This window comes from Pongo pygmaeus, chromosome 19 (assembly GCF_028885625.2).
Source record: "Pongo pygmaeus isolate AG05252 chromosome 19, NHGRI_mPonPyg2-v2.0_pri, whole genome shotgun sequence".
In the NCBI taxonomy this organism is placed as follows: Eukaryota; Metazoa; Chordata; class Mammalia; order Primates; family Hominidae; genus Pongo; species Pongo pygmaeus.
The window spans coordinates 71827740-71848412 of record NC_072392.2 but is presented as its reverse complement, the minus strand read 5'-3'; the positions used below and the strand labels follow the sequence as shown (position 1 = coordinate 71848412).

The following is a 20673-nucleotide window of genomic DNA, read 5'->3' as shown; positions in this document are numbered from 1 at the left end:
CCTTGGCGCAGTGGGAGCCTCGACCTTTGTGGAGGAGAGTGTGCGAAGCACTCTTAAGCAGTTCTCATAGACACTTGGTCTCTGCAGATTCGGCTCAAAGGAGGCTTCTTCTGGAAGCCCACCCCAGTACTCACCCACCCTTGGCGGGAGCTCACACCAGAAGCGGTGGGCGCTAAAGGGACAGAAGGGACAGGCCGTGTGTCCTTCAGGGTTTGCACCCACCGGCCTGTGAGCGCCCTGCGCAAAAGCCAGGCTCCTGTGCCTTGAGTTCCCAGTTCCTAGCGCAGTATTTGACACTGGCACATGACAGGTGCTTTCTATGTCGGCTAGTAGTAGAATAAAAGACTAGGAAACTCTTCCGATGTGGGAAGAGTTGGGTCAGAAGGTTCTCCTGAGAAACCAGAAAGGCCAGGAATGTGGAGGCTAGTCATCCAGGACGCAAAAGATGAAAATGGAGTTTTAGTGGGTAATGGGGTCTTAGCACACTCCTCTCTAGCGGTTCTCTCCTGTCTGGCGCTTAACAACCGAGGAATAAGTGGATGGACCCCGGTGGCCCCTCGGGCAGCCCTCCAGGATTCATGGGCCGCAGAGGAACGTCAACCCCCTTCCCACTGGCTGATAATGCCCCGAGGGGCAGCCCCCCAGGTGCCCATGTGGTTGGTGGGTGGGATCCAGATCTCCGCAGAGCCCCTGTTACAGGTTTCTCTTGTTCGGGGTCTTGTAGCCAGAGAGGGGCGGCTGACTGGGAGTCCCTCCCGCGCTCCCCTCCCTGCAGAGCGAGTGGATGCGCGTCTTCCCTGGCAGAGTCCAGGATGCCGGCGACACATTTGCATGGGAACACTGGGAGGGTCCCCTTTCCTCCGGGGCCGGTGAACTACTCGCCTCTCCGCCTGCAGGCTCGGGAGCAGGTGACCGGATCTTCCCTTGGCCCTTCTCCCGCCGGTTCTCGGACCACTCCCTCTGGAAGGAAGTCTCTCCGCCCTTCCTCTTCCTCCCCGCCCCCGTCCCGCTGGTGTGGCTGCAGGCTCCAGCTGGGGTCACTCGGCGGCCAGTGTGCGCAGGTCTCCTGGTCGCCGGCCAGAGGGCGAAAGCATTCACCCGAGGCCCCCAGCTTCGCGGCTGCCTTGGCTGCGAGCAACGAGGGAAGAGGAGGCAGGCGCTCCAAAACTGGGCGAAGATTCCTTTCCTAATTTCTAACTCGAGCCTCCCACCGTCAGTGCGCTTAATGGCGCTGCTGGCCGGATGGATAATCGAGCTCTGGAGGGACAGACGCAGCCGCCATCCCTAATAAATCGTGAATAACGAATGAGGGAATCGACCGTCCTCATGAGGCCCACGGACGTCCAGTAACGCAGTATCGATTCGCTTCCCCGGCGTCGGCCTCACCGCTCCTCCCGGCGTTTCCAAGCCTCCCTCCTCATTCTCTCCCTCCTGCTGGAGCCACTGGGGACCGGAGCCCCAGCGCCAGGTGGAGCCAGGGCGCCTGTGGGAGTCAGGCCCAGCCGTCTTGGCGCTCGCCCGACTCTCCCGCCCGCGCGCCGAGGGAGGCGCACAGGCAGCGCGCAGCGCAGGGCGCGAGCGAAAAATGCGGGAATCAGCACCAGGCAGGAGAAAAGGCGCGGGCCCACCTTACAGCCCGGTGCCTCGTTTCCTAGTCCAGTGTGGCCTCTCGCCTTCGGCCGGATTATTGTGTCCCAGGCCCGGAGCCTGAGTTCCCGTCCTCAGCGGGCCTCCGTTCTTCTCTGCCCGAGCACGCCGGGGGCGCAGCCTCCGCCAGAGCAACCCGATCCCCCCGCGGCGTGGCCCCCCACCCGGCTTCACCCCGCACCTCCACTCCCCTCTCGCGATTGCTCCCTGCCAGGCGCCCAGGCTGGATCCTGGTGCGCCGCTTTTCGGGGCCAGCGCCCCTGCCGCCGAGGGGGCAAGGGGAGCGAGGAGGACACACTGGCCCTCCCAGATGCAGTTATTAATTTTAAGGGAGTGTCACTTGGAGTGAATAAAAATCGCTCGGACGCCTGGCTGAAGGCGTCGCGTCCCCTGCCGGAGCCCCGCGCCCTTTGGTCTAGGCCGGGGCGTGGAGGACCGCGGGCCACCTTTCAGCCCAGTCCCCATTTTACCATTATCCAGGCGCCCCAGTTAGGGATGGGCATCACAGGGTCAGTAGGGGGAACCCATATTTTGAAGGGAGGGGGCTAACTGCGGAAGGTAACATAAGAGAATCCATCATCCGGGGTCGGGGCGGCCGCATGGGAAGGGAGGGGTCTCGTCCTGGCTAGGGGCCCGGCACCCGGTGGCGGGGAGCGGCGGCGCCAGCCTCCCCCTCCTCTTCCCCTCTCTGCCAGCATCCTGAAGGAATGAGGTCACGTGGGTGAGTGGTGGGCGGGACCTACTCTTGTCTGGAGGAAAAAAGCCATTTTGTCTCCCCCCCGCCACTCCGGTCCCTCCCCTCCCCCCTCGGTCCCCTCCCCTCCCCTCTCTCCCTCCCACCCCAAGCCGCTTTCACAAACTCCTTTCTTACCGTAGGTTTCTCCCCTCCCGCCGCCCGGGCGAGCGACACGGCTGCGACTCCCCTCCCCTCCCTTCCCTCCCTCCCTCCCATCCCCCCCTCCCCGAGACCCACCGGACCCCGAACCCAGGTAAGCGGAGCGGACTCCCCCTTCCTTTCCCTCTCCTGGCCTATAACCCTCTGGGGATTGGGATGGGGGCCGGCCGTTCTTTGCAAGCCTCGGTGGGAGGGGGAGGCTCTGAACCGATCCTGCCCTCGCACCCCCCGCGCCCCGTCAGTCCCTAGCCCAGCTTGCCCCGTCCGCCTTTCTTTCTCCCTTTTTTCTGTCCCTTTTTCCCTTTCCTCTCTTCCAAGATGGCCGAAACGGGCTCCCCCTCTTAACGATTTGGCGTCTCCCTCGACCACCACCTCTTTGTGCAGCAGCCCCCGGGCAGACCCTGTTCCGAGGTAGCGAGGGGGAAGGTCCTGGGCAGCCGGGAGGGCTTGCGGGATGCGCGCTGGGTTGGGTCGCCGCTCCCCACGAGCCAAAGCTGCCCCTTGCTCTGCCCGATTTGCCCCCTTTTCCATCTGGGCAGGGGTCGCTCTCTCGTGGGCACAGGGGCGCCGTGGACGCGCGGGGACTTGGGGCCGGCAGAAGGGGATGTGCTTTGGGGCGGCCGCGAGGCCGGGGGAGGGCGCCCTTCCCCGCCGGGGTCCGGGTCCTCTCGGGCACCTCCCCCAGCCGGTCCCCGCTCCCCGTCCCGGCGCCGGCGCCCCGCCTCCTCCCTGAACCACCTCAGCAGAGCCTCCCTCCGGAACACCCCTCCCGGGGCCCCACCGAAAGTTTGGCTCTAGGGAAGGTGGGAGCGGCCACCCGGTAACTGGGGTCCCTGATCCCTGGACATGGGCTCCTGGGGAAGCCCGGGCGGAGGGGGGTAGAATGGGGATGGAGGGAAATTTCTCGCAATATTTCCCATGGCCAGCGGAAGTAGGGGAGTCTGCTAAACTGGCCCCCTTTCCCCTGGGACGCCCAGCCACCCCACCCTCCGCACGCCCTCCTGCTGCTAGCTCTGAGGGCGTGGGACCCCCGGGCAAGCAGACACCCCCTGCCTGTCTCCACGGTGGGCCCGGGCATGCCCCTCGCCCTCCCCCACTGCCCCTGTCTGCCCGTAATCGCTCCGGTTGGCTTGAGGTGGGAGGAGGCGGCATGGAGGCGGGTGAATTTGCCAGTGAATATTGTGGAAGTGTTACCCAGCGCTTCCCGAGATCTTTGTCCCTCAGTGTCCCCCACGCTGCCTCAGTCTCCCCAGAGGTCTCTGTCTCGAGGGGAGGGCTGTCTCCTGGTTGTCCCCTCCCCGCTCTGTTCTGATGCCTCCTCCTCTGGGACCTCTGGCAGTTTCTGTTCCTGAAACTCTTTAATTTCTCTCCTCCCTCCCCCCTCCACTCTGGTCCAAGGTGTTATTACTGGGAGCATAAAGCCAGCTCTGTTGCAGCTTTTTGGTGGGAAGGTTTTCCCACGGGCTCCCCTGGTTGGGGGTTGGGGGATTGAGGCTTTAGAACTGTCTTTGGAATGAAGCAGGAAACCAACCCCAGGATCCAGACCATGTGTAGCTAGGTAGGGTTCAAGTTGAAGTCTTGGGGGTTGGGCAGGAAGGGGGACTCTGCTGCCCCTGGCCTTGCCTGAGAGGTCTTGGTTGATGGAGCTGTTGTCATGGGAATGGAGAGAGCCCGAACAGGAAGAGGGTACAGCTTTGTGCAGGTCACATGCCCACTGCAGCCCTCCAGCCTCTGGTCCCCAGAGCGGACTTTGGAAGCTGAACTGCTTTTGTTACTGGAAGACTTATGTTATAATTTACCCTGGGTGGACCAGGGGCGTACAGAAGGTTAGTGTGTGTTTGCAGGGTCTGGTTCCAGGCAGGGATGTCAGGCTGTGTGCTTCTAGGTGGGGGGTGGATGTGGATGGCTTCTGCATGTAGTGAGGGTGGGCCTGGCTCTGGTCTGGCTGTGATTGTGTGTGTGTGTGGCGCAGGGTGGGGGAGGGTCGTGTCGTGTCTATCTGGCCTTGTGTGTAGTGAGTGTGAGAGGTGGAGGGGGGTGTGTCTGGCTGTATGTGTGTGTATCTGGCAATGTGTATATTTTGGGGTTTTGCCTTTGTTTGATCTTAGGGAGTTGAGAGGTGGGAGAGGGAGGAAGGGAGGGTTGAGTAAGCCCAGCTTCAGGAGGCCCTTTTCAATGCATGGTGGGGACAGGGTAGCAGATCTTTGTGCCATTGTCAAGGATTGGGGAAAGTTGGGAGGTTCACACTGTCCCTAGGCAGACCCTCACGGCCCCAAACACAAATACAAGGGGCTTGCACAGTTGGACCTACGAAGCTGGGAGAGGAACAGAGTCATAAAACCCCTGGTCTGAGTCTTGATGCTGTACTCTGGCTGGCTGTTCTTCCCTGCAGCCTCTGTTTCCCTATGTGTAGGAAGTGGGATAAGGCGATTAACATGTGCCTCCTCTTCCTGCCTCAAGGCAGGAGTCTATGCTGATGGTCATGTTTGGGCCAGACTGACTCCCTCCCAGTCGGCGGCCCACTGAGTGGTTTTCCCGCCACTCCAGGGAGCTGCTCTTTTTCCCTCCCACCTGCTGGGATGAAGCCGGGCTTTACTGCTTTAAATGAGTGAGGAGCCTGGCCAGGTGCCAGGATGTTAAAAGCACTGGGGTGGGAGTCAGGCACTTTCTTGTCGTAGGACTGCCACTGCTTTGCTTTGTGACCTTAGACAAGTCACATCTGAGTGTGCTCATCTGTAAAATGAAAGGATTGAACAGGTGCTTCTTTTTCTTTTTTTCTTTTTTTTTTTTTTTTTTTGAGATGGAGTTTCACTTTGTGGCCCAGCTTGGAGTGCAGTGGCACGATGTCCGCTCACTGCAACCTCTGCCTCCTGGGTTCAAGCAATTCTCTGGCTCAGCCTCCTGAGTAGCTGGGATTACAGGCACGTGCCACCTCACCCAACTAATGTTTTGTATTTTTAGTAGAGATGGGGTTTCACCATGTTAGCCAGGATGGTCTCGATCTCCTGACCTCATGATCTGCCCGTCTTGGCCTCCCGAAGTGCTGGGATTACGGACGTGAGCCACCGTGTATTTTTAGTAGAGATGGGGTTTCACCATCTTTGCCAGCCTGGTTTTGAACTCCTGACCTCATGATCCATCCGCCTTGGCCTCTCAAAGTGTTGGGATTACAGGTGTGAGCCACCACGCTCATCCGAACAAGGTGCTTTCTAAGAGCCCTTTCACCTCTGCAGTTCTAGACATCTGGATGTGACCTTGAGTGACTTTTCCCAAGACCTAGAGACATTCTAGTGAGGGAGTGGGGCTGATTTCATTTGGAGGCAGGGAGGGCAGAGAGAGCTATGGCATCAGAGAAGCACAGGGGCCTTGGGGCTGGGAGACCCACTGTTTCCACAGGGGACCATGAAGAAGTGAAAGAGGCCTAAATTGCAGGGTGGCTTCCAGAAAGACACTGGTTAAAATGGAGAGATGGGTCTGGGTGTGGTGGCTCATGCCTGTAATCCCAGCAGTTTGGGAGACCAAGGCGGGCGGATCACTTGAGGTCAGGAGTTGGAAACCAGCCTGGCCAACATGGTGAAACCCTGTCTCTACTAAAAATACAAAAATTAGCCAGGTGTGCTGGCACGCGCCTGTATACCCAGCTACTTGGGAGGTTGAGGCAGGAGAATCGCTTCAATCCAGGAGGTGGAGGTTGCAGTGAGCCGAGATCTCGCCACTGCACTCCAGCTTGGGAGACAGAGTGAGACTCCGTCTCAAAAAAAAAAAAAGAGAGAGAGAGAGAGATGGTGGTGTTTTCTTAGCAGGGGTCTTTAAGGATTGAGAAAGACAAGTGCCAGGCTTCAATGGCAAGGAGGGGTTGGGGTTGGATGCTGGGTGCTGAGCAAGCTCCCTTCCTGCCACAGTAGCAATAGCCAGACCCAGGGCTTCAGGGGCCCAGAAGGTGGGCTGCCTAAGGGTCACACACACCCTTGCAAAGACAATGGCAGAAGACACTGAAGGGCTTGGCCTCTGCTTGGGGAAAAGTGGTGTTAGAGGTGGAGACAGTGCTCAAGTCCACAGAGGGGTGGACACACAGTTGGGACTGACCTGTTAAAGCCCCTGAGCTCTGCAGAGGCCACTTCCAATGGCACTTGGCCTCCCATTTCTGTTTCTTGGGATCTGTGTCTCCCACTCTTTCTCCCTCAAGTTCTTCCCATCTCCCAGCCTCTTCCTCAAAGTAACGACAGCTGGATTTCCAGCCACCCATCACCCCTTTTCCCTCACCTTCCCACAGCACACCAGCCAGTGCAGCGGGGGAGGAACTGGGTGTCAGGAATTCGGGGCCTGGGGCCTCCCGGGGTGGGGAGATGGGGAAAGGGTGCTCTAGGGAGACAGAGCTCCTATTTACATTGCTCTTGGCACCTGCTGGCAGGGCCCTGCAGGTAACCATGGCAATCAGGTGAGGAGCCAATCAGTGCTTCTCCCCACCCCCAGCCCCAGAGGTAACAGTCAGAACCTGTGGGGATGGAATGGGGGGAACAGGGAGTGTGGCAAGGGGCTTATTTTCTTAAACTGGAGAAGGAGCAGCGTTTCATTCAATCAGCACCACTTTGGGCCTCGTGTCTAGAAAGGGTCCAGAGGAATAGGCTGGGGCTGAATTCTCAGAAATGCTCGGGGAAGTGATTGGGTGAGGGGCACAGCCATTCGCAATGTGGGGCTCTTGGCTGTGGGGTTCTTAAGAGCAAGTGTCAGCCGGGTGTGGTGGCTCACACCTGTAATCCCAACACTTTGGGAGGCGGAGGGGGGCGGATCACTTGAGGCCAGGAGTTCAAGACCAGGCTGGCTGACATGGTGAAACCCCATCTCTGTTTAAAAAAAAAAAACAAAAATTAGCCAGTGTGGTGGCATGCACCTGTAATTCCAGCTACTCAGAAGGCTGAGGCACGAGAATCACTTGAACCCGGGAGGTGGAGGCTGCAGTGAGCCAAGATCGCACCACTGTACTTCAGCCTGGGCAACAGAGCAAGACTATCTCAAAAAAAAAAGAGCAAGTGTCTGCTTTGAAAACACAGTGAATGTGTGAATGAGGTGGCTCGGGCGGTGTGAAGTGTGCGGAGCCTATGTGTGTATGTGTATGTGTGTGTACGCGTGCACGTGTATATGAGGGTGAATAGGAGAAAGATGAGGGCATGCGATTTACCCCAGCAACAGAGACCCCAGGTGTTATCAGAGCTCAGCATCAGCAAGTTTGTTGGTGGCTCTGCACACACACATAGATGCATCTGGAGACACACATGACTGACAGGCAGTCACAGGAAGTACCTTTGGAGGCCCAGACGGTACGTACACAGGATGGATATTACACACGCACAGAGAGACAGCCACTTGGATTGTTCTCTCCTCTGGATGGTTGTAATAATATTTGGGCATCTTGCCAGGGACAGGGTTACTATGGAAACGACCAAACAGTGGAGTATCCAGCAGCTTTCTGCATAATTGCAAAGGGGGGACCCATGCAGGGAGGGCTGGCCGAGGCCACCCTGTTTGGGGTGGGAACCGCTCTCCCGTCTCAGATCCCCGTGGCCGCCACCTCTCCACCATGTCTCTGGGCTTGCTGTAGGACTGGCTTGTTCCCCTCTGTCTGCCCTGTAACCTGGTGTCTCTCCCACGTGTGGCCTTTGTGTCTCTGCATCTCTTTCGGTCTCTGGCCAGGTTCCCTGAGCCTCTGTTTGCTGTCTGGGTCCTGGCCAGACTCATCCTGGGGTCTCTATAGAAACTGCTGATCCCGGCTGTGAATTTCTTGTCCTAGAAAACTCAGTGTGGTGGCTTTAGAAATCTTTCTGGAAAGGAAAGAAGGGTGTGAATATGTTGTAAAGGAGCTGTTGGGGCTTGGCCACCCTCCCAAGCCCCACCCCTGGGCTTTTACTCTGGGAAAGAGGAGGGAGGGGCTGTCCCTTCCAGGTGCAGGTTTGGTTTCATTTCTTTACCAAGAAGGAAGCACGGTGGCCAATCCAGAGCCGGACTTTTCACCTCTCTGGACCCTGCCCGGGCCTGGCTGGTGTTGGGCAGGCGGTCTGGGGACAGAGCACTTTCTGCCTAGCTTTGGCAGGCATCTGTGAGAGCCTGTGGTTTGTCACTGGACAGCCTGTGAACAGGTGGCAGAGGCGTCACTAGGGCAGGAGACAGTGGGAGAGTAACAGTGACCATGTGGGGGGAATTCCTGCAGTGTGCATGAAAGGGGGGTTCTGGACCCTGTGTGCTTGCGGGCAGGGAGCACTCATGCAGGGGGCTGTCCATCAGGGGCACTGGGAGGGATTCCTGTGGCAGGGGTATAGCCTTTTTGCCTAAACTCTTTGAGTCCAGGGCTAGGGCTGGAGCTGCACGTTCCCAACTTCAGGCATTTAAGGACCCTCTCTGTTTCCTGCCTGAGTCTCAGGCCTGGAAGCCAAATGGTTAGCGTATGGTGGATTTTCTGGGAGCAGCTATATTTGGCAGACTTTAGAGAAGGGAGGTGCTCCAAAGCTTAGGCTGGATGCAGAGCCAGAAGCACAAGTGATGGCTGCGGCCTTCTAACTTAGGGTAGCCTGTGTCAATGGTGTTTCCAGGGAAGCCTTCCTGGAGGAGGAGTGAATGGATGGAGTAGATAGGAGGCTGGGACGTAGTGGAAAGATCAAGTCTGAGGCCCTGCACCTGGGTGGAGGGGTTGAGGGAGTAAGGATAAATTATTTTTCCCTTCTTCTATTCCTTGAAGTTTCAGGCCAGTGGCTGATTTATCTAAATTTCCTCCTAGTTCCTAGGATGCTTTAAATGTGGACCATGTGAGTGAATACGGATTGGGATTGGAGAGTTTTGTTTTTGTTTTTCTTTTTTAGACAGAGTCTCGCTCTGTCACCCAGGCTTGAGTGCAGTGGCATAATCACGGCTCACTGCAGCCTCGACCACCCAGACTCAAGGGATCACGTGAGGCAGGAGGACCCTCCTGCCACAGCCTCCCAAAATGCTGGGATTACAGACATGAGCGAATGTGCCCGACCTGGGATTGGAGAGAGTTTTAAAAACCCTCTTCTCTTCCATTTTCCTGCCTCCTCACATTCTCTGGGGAGTTGGGCAGTACATCCTGTGGCCTAACTTCCAGTCTTTCCTCCTGCTCCTCAGAGGAAGCCTGACCTTGTTGCTCAAGGCTGTGTGACTCTCCAGAGCCTGGGCACCCAATGAACTCTCAGAGGGGGCCAGAAAGAACCAGCCACATGTACACCCCCAGCCCACCCTGAAGGCAGAGAAGGGTCTTGGGCTCAGGGAGAGATGTGCTGGGAGGTGTGGAGTGAAGCGTAGGAGGGGCTGCCGAGGCTCTGGGTTTCTTTTTTTTTCTTTTTTGAGACGGAGTCTTGCTCCGTTGCCCAGGCTGGAGTGCAGTGACGCGATCTCGGCTCACTGCAAGCTCCGCCTCCCGGGTTCACGACATTCTCCTGCCTCAGCCTCCCCAGTAGCTGGGACTACAGGCGCCCACCACCACGCCTGGCTGATTTTCCGTATTTTTAGTAGAGACGGGGTTTCGCCATGTTAGCCAAGATGGTCTCGATCTCCTGACCTCGTGATCCGCCCACCTGGGCCTCCCAAAGTGCTGGGATTACAGGCGTGAACCACCACGCCTGGCCAGCTCTGGGTTTCTGATTCCACTTCCGTTTCCCAGGGCAACGCTCCCCAGTCCCCCCACCCCCGACCCCGGAATCATGCATCGGACTACACGGATCAAAATCACAGAGCTGAACCCCCACCTCATGTGTGCCCTCTGCGGGGGGTACTTCATTGACGCCACCACTATTGTGGAGTGCCTGCATTCCTGTGAGTTGGGGGGAGGGGAGCTGCTCAGGGTGGGCAGCCTCTGTGCCCAGACTGGGGTGGGCACAGCCTGAGGAAGGTAGCACACAAACCCTTACCCTGAAGAGCCAACGCGCCCACATGTCTGCTGGGAATCCTCAGGTCACAGAAGGCCTACCTCGCAGGGGTGACTGGGCGCGGGGCATCAGCCCAGAAGTTCATTTCAAGGACTCACATCTGAAATCTCAGTTATTTCTTGAAATGGCTGAAATTTTATGCCCTGAAGACGCAGACACCCCTTGTTTGCACTGTGGGCTTGGCAGCAGTGGGGTGGGACCCAGGGGCATCTTGAACACGCTGGCTTTTGTCCCCCATTCCATCGGGGAGCTTGGGACTCAGGGCTGACCTTCTGCGTTGTATATGACACTGGCCTGTCTCACCCAAGATCCAGCTTCCCTCAACAATGCACAAGGACAGGTACCACACGTGCAAAACACACATCGCCACATTGGGCCTCAGAGCAGGGACAGGGTGGAGGAGAAGGGATATCTGAGTCTGAGCAGAGGGCGGGGAGGCTGGTCCTGGGGTCAGAAGGCGGCTCTGACTCTCCTCTCTCTCTCCACACCCCCAAGTCTGCAAAACCTGCATCGTGCGCTACCTGGAGACCAACAAATACTGCCCCATGTGTGACGTGCAGGTCCATAAAACCCGGCCGCTGCTGAGCATCAGGTGGGCTTGGCACCGCACCTCCTGTCCCCGCGATCCTCTGGGTCAGGCTCCCCCATCCCTCCCACACTCCGTGCTTCCTTCAGCCAAGGCGGCAGGTGTGGGAGAGGCATGGGGTGTGGACCTGGGCTACTCCCCTCCCTTGGGGTCACATTTGGCTCATCATAGGCTGAGGCATACTAGAGGGGCAAAGACCAGACCCACAGGGATCCTAATGCCTGGGCACCGGTCTCAGGAAGAGGGTGGGGAGAGGGGTCCCCTGGCTGGGAGAGCAGGGTGAGGTCAGAGCGGTTCTCTGGAGGGCAGTTCTCTGGAGAGCGCATTGCTGATAAGCCCTGTCCATTTTTCCCCAGGTCTGACAAAACTCTTCAAGACATTGTCTACAAATTGGTTCCTGGGCTTTTTAAAGGTATCTGCACACCATTCCTCCTCCACTGACCCCATTTCCCAACCCATGGCCCTGTCCTCATCCTGCTGCCTTCTTCCAGATGAGATGAAACGGCGGCGGGATTTCTATGCAGCGTACCCGCTGACGGAGGGTGAGTGTGCTCGCGTTTGTGTGTGCACGGTCGTGCCTGGGACCATGTAGGTGTGTAGCGCTACCACTCACCCTCTGACCTCCTCCGCGCACACCTCCCCAGAAGGTGGCTGGGCTCACCTGGCTGAGTTCATGATCCCTGGGTCCTTGGCGGGCTCCCTTCCTACATCCTCCGCCAACCCGAGAGCTCTCTCCTTCTGCAGTCCCCAACGGCTCCAATGAGGACCGAGGCGAGGTCTTGGAGCAGGAGAAGGGGGCTCTGAGTGATGATGAGATTGTCAGCCTCTCCATCGAATTCTACGAAGGTGCCAGGCAAGTCTCGCCCAGGCTGGCCCCTTCTGGGTTCCTAGGCTGGGTCACCCCTTCTCCCACCCAGGACCCTCTGGATGTGTCCATTGAGGGATCATCCTCCTGGGTCTCCTGGTTCTTCCTGGGTCTTCCTAGCTTCATTCTTTCTCCGTCCCCAGGGACCGGGACGAGAAGAAGGGCCCCCTGGAGAATGGGGATGGGGACAAAGAGAAAGTGAGTGCTGGGGCCTGCCTGGGACTGGAATGTGGGCTGGGAGGGAGTGGCCTGGGGTGGATCCCCTACCATGGGTGCCTGTGCCCCAGCAGACAGGGGTGCGCTTCCTGCGATGCCCAGCAGCCATGACCGTCATGCATCTTGCCAAGTTTCTCCGCAACAAGATGGATGTGCCCAGCAAGTACAAGGTGGGTCCCTGGGCCTTTCAAAAAATGAGTGTCTGTGTATGGGTGTGTCAGACAGTCTGTGCACCCCAGCCATTGGTCAGAGCTGGCTAGGTGTCACCCAGGGCTTGCGTGGTTAACTGAGCCCATGTGTTAACAGAAGGGTGGTTGAAACCAAGATTAGGGGGCAGTCTAGAGGTGTTGAAGTCAGTGTGCAGTGGTGCATGGGACCACGGTGGTGTGTATGTGTGCATGTTGCACACTCAGAACTGTGGCAGAGGTGAGTGCAAAAACACAGGGCCTCCTCTGGGGCTGGTTGGCTGTGGGAAGGCTAGTCTGAAATTCCAACGGAGCTCCAGGACATAGCTTTTCAAGCTTGAATGTATACATGTCCCCTGGAGAGCTTGTTTAATGCAGATTCTGATTTAGTAGATTCCATATTTCGGTTTTTTTTTTTTTTTTTTTTTTTTGAGATGGAGTCTTGCTCTGTCACCAGGCTGGAGTGCAGTGGAGCGATCTCGGCTCACTGCAACCTGCAACCTCCGCCTCCCGGGTTCAAGTGATTCTCCTGCCTCAGCCTCCCGAGTAGCTGGGATTACAGGCGCCTGCAACCACACCTGGCTAATTTTTGTAGTTTTAATAGAGATGGGGTTTCACCATGTTGGCCAGGCTGGTCTTAAACTCCTGACCTCGTGATCCACCCCCTCTTGGCCTCCCAAAGTACTGCGATTACAGGCATGAGCCACGGCACCCGGCCAGATTCCATATTTCTAACAAGCTCCTAGGTACTGAAGGTCCACGGATCACACTCTAGGACAGTGAATCCTAAACTGTTGCCTGTTAAATCTCATGAGTTAACTCACATCTTACCAGTTAAGTCAGAATTTCTGGGGGTAAGATGCAGGCATTGATTTTTTGTTTTTGCTTTTTTTTTTGTTCCCCTTTGTCACCCAGGTTGGAGTGCAGTGGCATCATCTTGGCTCACTGCAACCTCCGCCTCCTGGTTTAAAGTGATTCTTGTGCCTCAGCCTCCCAAGTAGCTGGGACTACAGGTACATGCCACCACACCTGGCTAATTTTTGTATTTTTAGTATAGACAGGGTTTCACCATGTTGGCCAGGCTGGTCTCCAACTCCTGGCCTCAAGTGACCCACCTGCTTCAGCCTCCCAAAACTCTGGGATTACAGGTGTGAGCCACCGCACCTAGCCAGGCATTGGTGGGTTTTTTGTTTTTTGTTTGTTTTTTGAGACAGAGTCTTGCTCTTGTTGTCCAGGCTGGAGTGCAATGGCAGGATCTTGGCTCACTGCAACCTCTGACCCCCCGGGCTCACCTTAGCCTCCTGAGTAGCTGGGATACAGGCATGCGGCATCACACCCGGCTAATTCTGAATTTTTAGTGGAGAAAGGGTTTCTCCATGTTGGTTAGGCTGGTCTTGAACTCTGGGCCTCCCAAAGCTCTGGGATTATAGGCTTGAGCCACCGCACTCGGCCTAGGCATTGGTGTTTGTGTGTTTTTTTGTTTTGCTTTGAGACGGAGTCTCGCTCTGTCGCCTAGGCTGGAGTTCAGTGACACTATCTCCGCTCACTGCAAGCTCCGCCTCCCGGGTTCACGCCATTCTCCTGCCTCAGCCTCCCGAGTAGCTGGGACTACAGGCGCCCGCCAGCACACCCGGCTAATTTTTTGTATTTTTAGTAGAGACAGGGTTTCATCATGTTAGCCAGGATGGTCTCGATCTCCTGACCTTGTGATCTGCCCGCCTCGGCCTCCCAAAGTGCTGGGATTACAGGCGTGAGCCACCGCGCCCGGCCACATTGGTGTTTTTTAAAGCTCCCTGGGTGATTCCATTTTGCAGCTGGGGGTGAGAGCCAGAGTTCCAGGAGATCCCCCTGAGCCTTTTCAGCTCCTCTGGGAGACCTGCCAGAGATAGGAGACCCAGACAGCTGTGTGCATGGTGGGACCAGGGGCTGCTATAGGACCCTATAGGGGAATAGGGGAATCTTCTCTGGACCCCTTCCTGCCTGGTGGTCAGGAGTTATGTTGGAACAACTCTGACAGGGAAGTCAAATCCACAGTGAAACCCCGGAGAAATAAGGGACCATCTGTAAATCCACCCTTCCCATTGCCCCGCCTCCCAGTCCCCCACATTCCCAGCCTGGAGTCCCAAGCTGGCCAGAGTCATGGTGTCCTCCGCTTCCCTCCCCCAGGTGGAGGTTCTGTACGAGGACGAGCCACTGAAGGATTACTACACCCTCATGGACATCGCCTACATCTACCCCTGGCGGCGGGTGAGCCAGCAAGTGGGGCGGGCAGGGAGCAGACTCCCGCAGGGTCTGGCATTGGTCTCTGGCCACACAGGCCACCCTTCTCTAATCAGAGACAGTCCATCCCTTGTCCCATGAGCTGCATGTCCAGGGTGGCTTGCCACAGCAGGTCAGCCTCTGGGCCATCTCTTGCAGATGACTTTCCGCTCAGGAGACAAGGCTCCTTGGGCAGATGGTGTCCCCCAATTTGGAGGCAGAAATAGGTGCTGGCAGCTGCCGTGTGTTTGCCTCCCTCTCTCCTCTCTGACAGAGTCTCTGCTCTTAGACCTTTTGCCTCTCTGGGTCTTCATGCGCCCTGTATCCTTGTCTCTCTCCTCTCCAAGGCCCCATCCCATCCCTTTTTTCGAGTTTGGACACTGTGGGGTGGAGCTGGTGGCCCCTCTCTCCTGATGCCTTCCCCTTCCCTGTGTCTCTCCTCTCCACTCTCCCCACAGAACGGGCCTCTCCCCCTCAAGTACCGTGTCCAGCCAGCCTGCAAGCGGCTCACCCTAGCCGCGGTGCCCACCCCCTCCGAGGGCACCAACACCAGCGGGGCGTCCGAGTGTGAGTCAGTCAGCGACAAGGCTCCCAGCCCTGCCACCCTGCCAGCCACCTCCTCCTCCCTGCCCAGCCCAGCCACCCCATCCCATGGCTCTCCCAGTTCCCATGGGCCTCCAGCCACCCACCCTACCTCCCCCACTCCCCCTTCGACAGCCAGTGGGGCCACCACAGCTGCCAACGGGGGTAGCTCGAACTGCCTGCAGACACCATCCTCCACCAGCAGGGGGCGCAAGATGACTGTCAACGGCGCTCCCGTGCCCCCCTTAACTTGAGGCCAGGGACCCTCTCCCTTCTTCCAGCCAAGCCTCTCCACTCCTTCCACTTTTTCTGGGCCCTTTTTTCCACCTCTTCTACTTTCCCCAGCTCTTCCCACCTTGGGGGTGGGGGGGCGGGTTTTATAAATAAATCTATATATATATGTACATAGGAAAAACCAAATATACATACTTATTTTCTATGGACCAACCAGATTAATTTAAATGCCACAGGAAACAAACTTTATGTGTGTGTGTATGTGTGGAAATTGGTGTTCATTTTTGGGGGGTCTTGTGTAATTTGCTCTTTTTGGGGGTGCCTGGAGATGAACTGGATGGGCCACTGGAGGCTCAGTAAAGCTCTGCACCGTCCTCGCTGTTTCCCAAGGCAGATGGTGTGTTGGGGGCCCCTTCAGACCCAAAGCTTTAGACACAATTCCAACTGGCTGCATATAGGAGTCAGTTAGAATTGTTTCTTTCTCTCCCCGTTTCTCTCCCCATCTTGGCTGCTGTCCTGCCTCTGACCAGTGGCCGCCCCCCGCATTGTTGAATGTCCAGAAATTGCTAAGAACAGTGCCTTTTACAAATGCAGTTTATCCCTGGTTCTGAGGAGCAAGTGCAGGGTGGAGGTGGCACCTACATCACCTCCTCCTCTTGCAGTGGAAACTTTGTGCAAAGAATAGATAGTTCTGCCTTTTTTTTTTTTCTTCCTGTGTGTGTGGCCTTTGCATCATTTATCTTGTGGAAAAGAAGATTCAGGCCCTGAGAGGTCTCAGCCCTTGGAGTTCCACTGTGGCTTTAGTATTGTGAAGCACTGCACCCCCACTGACCTTACCCTCACCGGGGAACCCTCACTAGCAGGACTGGTGGTGGAGTCTCACCTGGGGCCTAGAGTGGATGTGGGGGTGGGTTAACCTCACACAAGCACAGACCCCAGACTTTGCCAAAGGCAAACAGCCTTCCAATTGCCCCTCCACCCCCAGCTGAGGCCCGGTCACCTGGTCAGGACAGAGCAACTGCATCTAAAAGCACAAGAAGACAGAAACCTGTAAGCTCTGACCCCACCCCCACCCCTTGAGAGGTCAGCGGACCACCTCCTTAGGGACAGACCCTGGCAGGTCGCTGCCCACCGAGATTTCCTCAAGTGTGCATAGATCTGAGGAGTCGGGAGTCGAGACTCCAGATTCCATCAAAGTCTAGGTGTGTGGGGTTGGGAGCCCCGATGGGCTTGTCTGTGTTTGCACCTTGTCCTGTGTCTGAGGTCCTGTGACTGTACCCTCCTTTGCCCTGGGACATCTGTATCTCTTGGCTTTGTAATAAATGCTGCATACTTTCTGGAGCCTGTAGTTCTTTGGGGTGGAGGGAAGAAGGGAAGGGTGCCTCTCATCTCTGGGTTTAGCCTGGCTTGGGGAACCCATACGGAATGAATCTGAACTGTCCTCTCCTGTAGCTGGTCAGGTGCCCCCAGTCCACAGACAGGTTAAAATCTGGAGCAGGAGGCAGCACGTGGGCCTCATAGCAGTGACTGCAGGACTACCAGTCTGGTTGGGCAGGCTTGTTTTTGCCGTCTTCTCCATCAGCAAACATTGAACCAGGGCCCACTCCCACCTGCCCCAGACTGGAGACTTTTAGGTTATAAGGAATAATTCTTCCTTCATGAGCCAGCTGTGGGCACCAGAATCTCTTTCTTGGGCTCAGCGCCTGTTTCCTTTCCCACAGAAGGGGGTGCCTGTCAGAGGCCTGGAGCCAAGGCTACCTGTGGCTGGACAGCAGCAGCCCCCTCAGAGTGGGGAGCCCACTTCTGCCTTCTGCACACGCTCACTCCTGTGGGTGCCATCGCAGTACGGGGGCCTCTGCGTGGCCTTGCAGGTACAGAGTGCCACCGTGCGGGTCTCTTGGGCCTTGAACTTGAGTGGAGATAGGCCAGTGCGTTGGAAGAAGTGGGAGCCGTCACAGAAGGGCTGGTGGGGGAAAGACAGGAGTCAAAGACCTGACCCCACCTGCTGGGGCAGGGCAGGGCAGGGCAGGCTGCAGGAGCTCGGGGGGAGTGGAGCGCAGTGGTTAGGGTGCAGGCTCCAGAGCGAGCCTGCCGGGGCTCACTGAGTGACCTCTCTTATCTGTAATGTGGGGGTGATAAGAGTAGAGTTGCATGAGAAAATAAAATAAAATAATGATCGTGATGCACTTTGCCTATAGTAAGTGTCTGGTAAGTATTTACAGAGTCTTTATAGCATTAGTCTCTGGGACACCCAGAGAGCCAGAACACTAACAGATTGTGTGTGTGTGTGTGTTAGAATGGCTCTGAGTCTCCAATGGATCATGAAATTCATTTCCTTCCCATGTTCCTGGGTTAAAACTTCTTTGGGCTGGAGAGTACACTGTGGTAGCAATTTTGTTTGGCTCCAGGGAATAACTGGGCACGTGACAGGGAGTGAAGGTTACAGGGGGGAGGGGATGCCCCATAGCAAACTGGCTGGCTGGCACAGGAGTGTACTCCCCATCCCAGAAGCCACTCAAGCAGAGACTGGGTAATGGAAACAGGCCCAGAGAGGTGACATGCCTTGCTAGCTGAAGGCAGAACTGGTGCCAAGGCCTTTTTTTTTGACAGGGTCTCACTCTGTTGCCCAGGCTGGAGTGCAGTGATGCAAACACGGCTCACTGTAGCCTCAACCTCCTGGGCTCAAGCGGTCCCCCTTCCTCAGCCTCCAGTATGGCTGGGAACACAGGCCCGCCTCCATGCTAGTCTTTGGTGGGGGTAGAGGCATTTGTAGAAGCGGGGTCTCAACTTTGTTGCCCAGACTGTTCTTGAACTCCTGGACTCAAAAGATCCTTCTGCCTTGGCCTCCCAAAGTGCTGGGATTACAGGTGAGCCACCTTGCCTGGCTGAACCAAGGCCTCTTGACATTGGAGTTAGGGTGGGATGGAAGAGAGATGAGAGAAGAGTGCAAATAGAAACCAGCAACTTGTCTTAGAGGGCTTGAGGTGCATGGACCTAAGTGGGACTCAAGGACCCTGGGCTGCTGACACCATGCCACACAGCTTGAAGGAACACCGGTCAGAGCTCTGATCAGGAAGGAAAGGGGCCAGGGAGGCAAACAATATGGGCAGGTTCCTGCTGGGATGAAAGGCTCCTGGGCAGAAGGGGAAGCAAGTGGGGCAGGCAGTGCAGCTGAGAAGACAGCAAACTGTGGCAAGCGGCCAGGAAGTCCCATAAACTGAGAAGGAAGAGTTTTCTGGAAGAAGAGTGGAGAGGGGCACAGGGGAAGGCTGGGAGGCTTTGGAGGCAGGAGAGCCTGAGCAGAATCTCTTCCCAATGTGTCTATGGCCATACCACCCTGAATGTGCCCCATCTCATCTGATCTCGGAAGCTAAGCAGGGTCAGGCCTGGTTAGTACTTGGATGGAACACCGCCAGGAAATACCAGGTGCTGTAGGCTTTCGGGGTTCAAGGCCTGGGAACTTGTGGCCCAGGTGCTTCCTGGAAGGAGACAGGGAAGGGCCAGGTGAGCTTCGCCATGCAGTGCACCTCTGAGAAACAAACAGCTCCAGAAGAGCCCACTGGAAGCCTGGCCACACCAGGCTGGCTGCGTGACTGAGTTTCTGTCTCTGGCTTCATTGCAAGGGGTAGATGCAGTGAGCTTAAGGTTGCTGGTGGCACTGGCCTTTTGTCCCCAAGCCCCCTTGGTGTCCCTCAGGTATGTGTGGGAAGAATAAGATCATCCTGGGTGGGAACTCACTGGAGACACCAGGCTGTTCCTAGCCAGAGGTATCAGTAGGAAGGCAGGTAGGGGTCTCACCTGCTTCTTGCTGCGGCCACACACACACCACCTGTAGGTTTTCCCTGCCACCAGCTCCACCTTGATGGGGGTTTTCAGGGCCACCACGGACCTGGCTGGGGTTCTAGGGAACCACCGGGCCTGTGGCCAGGGAAGATGAGGGGCTCAGGGTTAGCTCAAGCCCTGGAAGCACCTTCCGGCCTGCGACCCTTCCCAGTTTCCCACTGGCCTGTGTGTGTGGCAGGTTTCCTCTACAAGAGGCTGATCTGATGCCACCCAACAAGACCGTTCCCCAGGACACCATAGGACCGTGAGCTTTGGACAGGGAAGAGATTTCAGAGCCATGCGGGCACTCAGGTTTTAGGGTCCAGCTGCCTTCCCTCAAACGCTGGCTCCCACCTGGGTGCTAGGGAAGGCGGGCTGGGATCCTTCCAGCCTACGGCAGGGCCACCCATACTGGGGCTTGGTTCATTAGGTGCTGCTGTCCTCAGCACAGAAGACTGGCGCCCTGCCCAGTGCCCTCTGGTCCGCCCCACCTCCCTGAGAGCCACAGGCTAACTCCAGGGAATAGGGCTGTATCCTTCCTGGCTCCATGCCTTTGAGATCTCCGTGCCTGGGGGTCTTGTGCGAGGAGGAGGGGAGGATGGGGGTACTTACCAGCCAGGAGGAGATGTCCCGCCGCGGGTTCAGGTCCTGCAAGGTACGCAAGCATGGCAGGCATCACAAGACGGTGGTTTGGAAACGGAAAAATAAAATCAGTGGAAAGGGAAGGACACGGGAGGCCATCTGGGAAGGAGGAGGTGACAGGGCTGAAGGGGCGAGGGAGGAACGAGAGGGTAAGAAAAAGATCGCTAGAGAAGGTGCTGGCTGGGGAGGTCCTGGCAGGGACTGGCGCTCGGGAAAAGCCTGTGAGCTGAGGCAAGCCAGACACCGGCGGGGCGGGCCGGGAGCTCCGGGATGCTCGGCCTGGCCGGGCCGGGGCTGGAGTGGGGGCTGGCAGAGGCCCGGCTGGGGTTCGGGATGGGGGCCGGTGCGGGGCAGGGGTGCTCACCCGGGCGCCACGCGCCGCCGGCCGCAGGATCGCCCCCACGCCGCGCATGGTCGCCTCCCGCGCCGCGCCCGCCCGCCGGCTCCGCCCCCGCCGGGTCACCTCCCCGCCCCCTCGGTCCCCGGCCCGCCAGGCCCCAGAAGACGCCGCGGCGTTCTGCGAGGGCGGAGGCCAGGGGCGGGCGGGGTACGGAAGCCCGACCGCGGCGCCCGCCCAGCGGCCTCCTCGGCGCGCTGGGAGTGAGCGGTCGGTCCCGGCGCCCCCTGCCGGGCGGGCCTGGCAGTGGAACGCCCCGCGCGCAGCCTCGGCGCCTGGGGCACCCCCGAGGGCGCGGGACCCTCCCAGGAGTCGCTGTTGCTGGCCGAGCCTCGGCCGCGCTTCTGGGAGCGAGCGCGCGGGCGTCGCGTCACCTCGGGACGGCCAGAGTCCCGACGGCCGGGGCCCA

At 57.7% G+C, this 20673-nt stretch overlaps 2 protein-coding genes and 1 pseudogene across 5 annotated transcripts; 2 read left to right on the top strand and 1 right to left on the bottom strand.

Annotated features, from left to right (window-relative positions):
- Positions 1 to 1004: 1004 nt before the first annotated feature.
- On the top strand, positions 1005 to 16740 carry PCGF2 (polycomb group ring finger 2). 4 transcript variants are annotated; one of them, XM_054458039.2, is made up of 12 exons: positions 1344 to 1468; positions 2524 to 2636; positions 2861 to 2953; positions 10212 to 10363; positions 10972 to 11068; positions 11419 to 11474; positions 11554 to 11604; positions 11807 to 11915; positions 12071 to 12125; positions 12218 to 12313; positions 14495 to 14575; positions 15046 to 16740. In XM_054458039.2, the coding sequence occupies exons 4-12, from the start codon at positions 10252 to 10254 to the stop codon at positions 15421 to 15423; spliced, it is 1035 nt and encodes a 344-aa protein (XP_054314014.2). In that variant the 5' UTR covers positions 1344 to 1468; positions 2524 to 2636; positions 2861 to 2953; positions 10212 to 10251; the 3' UTR covers positions 15424 to 16740. The 4 variants fall into 4 exon arrangements, with proteins under 4 accessions (XP_054314013.2, XP_054314014.2, XP_063513040.1 ...); XM_054458038.2 differs by lacking the exon at positions 2861 to 2953 and having other exon boundaries at positions 1005 to 1468; XM_063656970.1 differs by lacking the exons at positions 1344 to 1468; positions 2861 to 2953 and adding an exon at positions 1820 to 2368.
- Positions 15632 to 20379, bottom strand: CISD3 (CDGSH iron sulfur domain 3). The gene is made up of 4 exons (XM_054458043.2): positions 20232 to 20379; positions 19838 to 19873; positions 19202 to 19321; positions 15632 to 17366 (listed from the first exon to the last, which is right to left on the bottom strand). The coding sequence occupies exons 1-4, from the start codon at positions 20277 to 20279 to the stop codon at positions 17187 to 17189; spliced, it is 384 nt and encodes a 127-aa protein (XP_054314018.1). The 5' UTR covers positions 20280 to 20379; the 3' UTR covers positions 15632 to 17186.
- LOC129018418 (5S ribosomal RNA) lies at positions 18723 to 18841 on the top strand (annotated as a pseudogene).
- Positions 20380 to 20673: the final 294 nt, after the last annotated feature.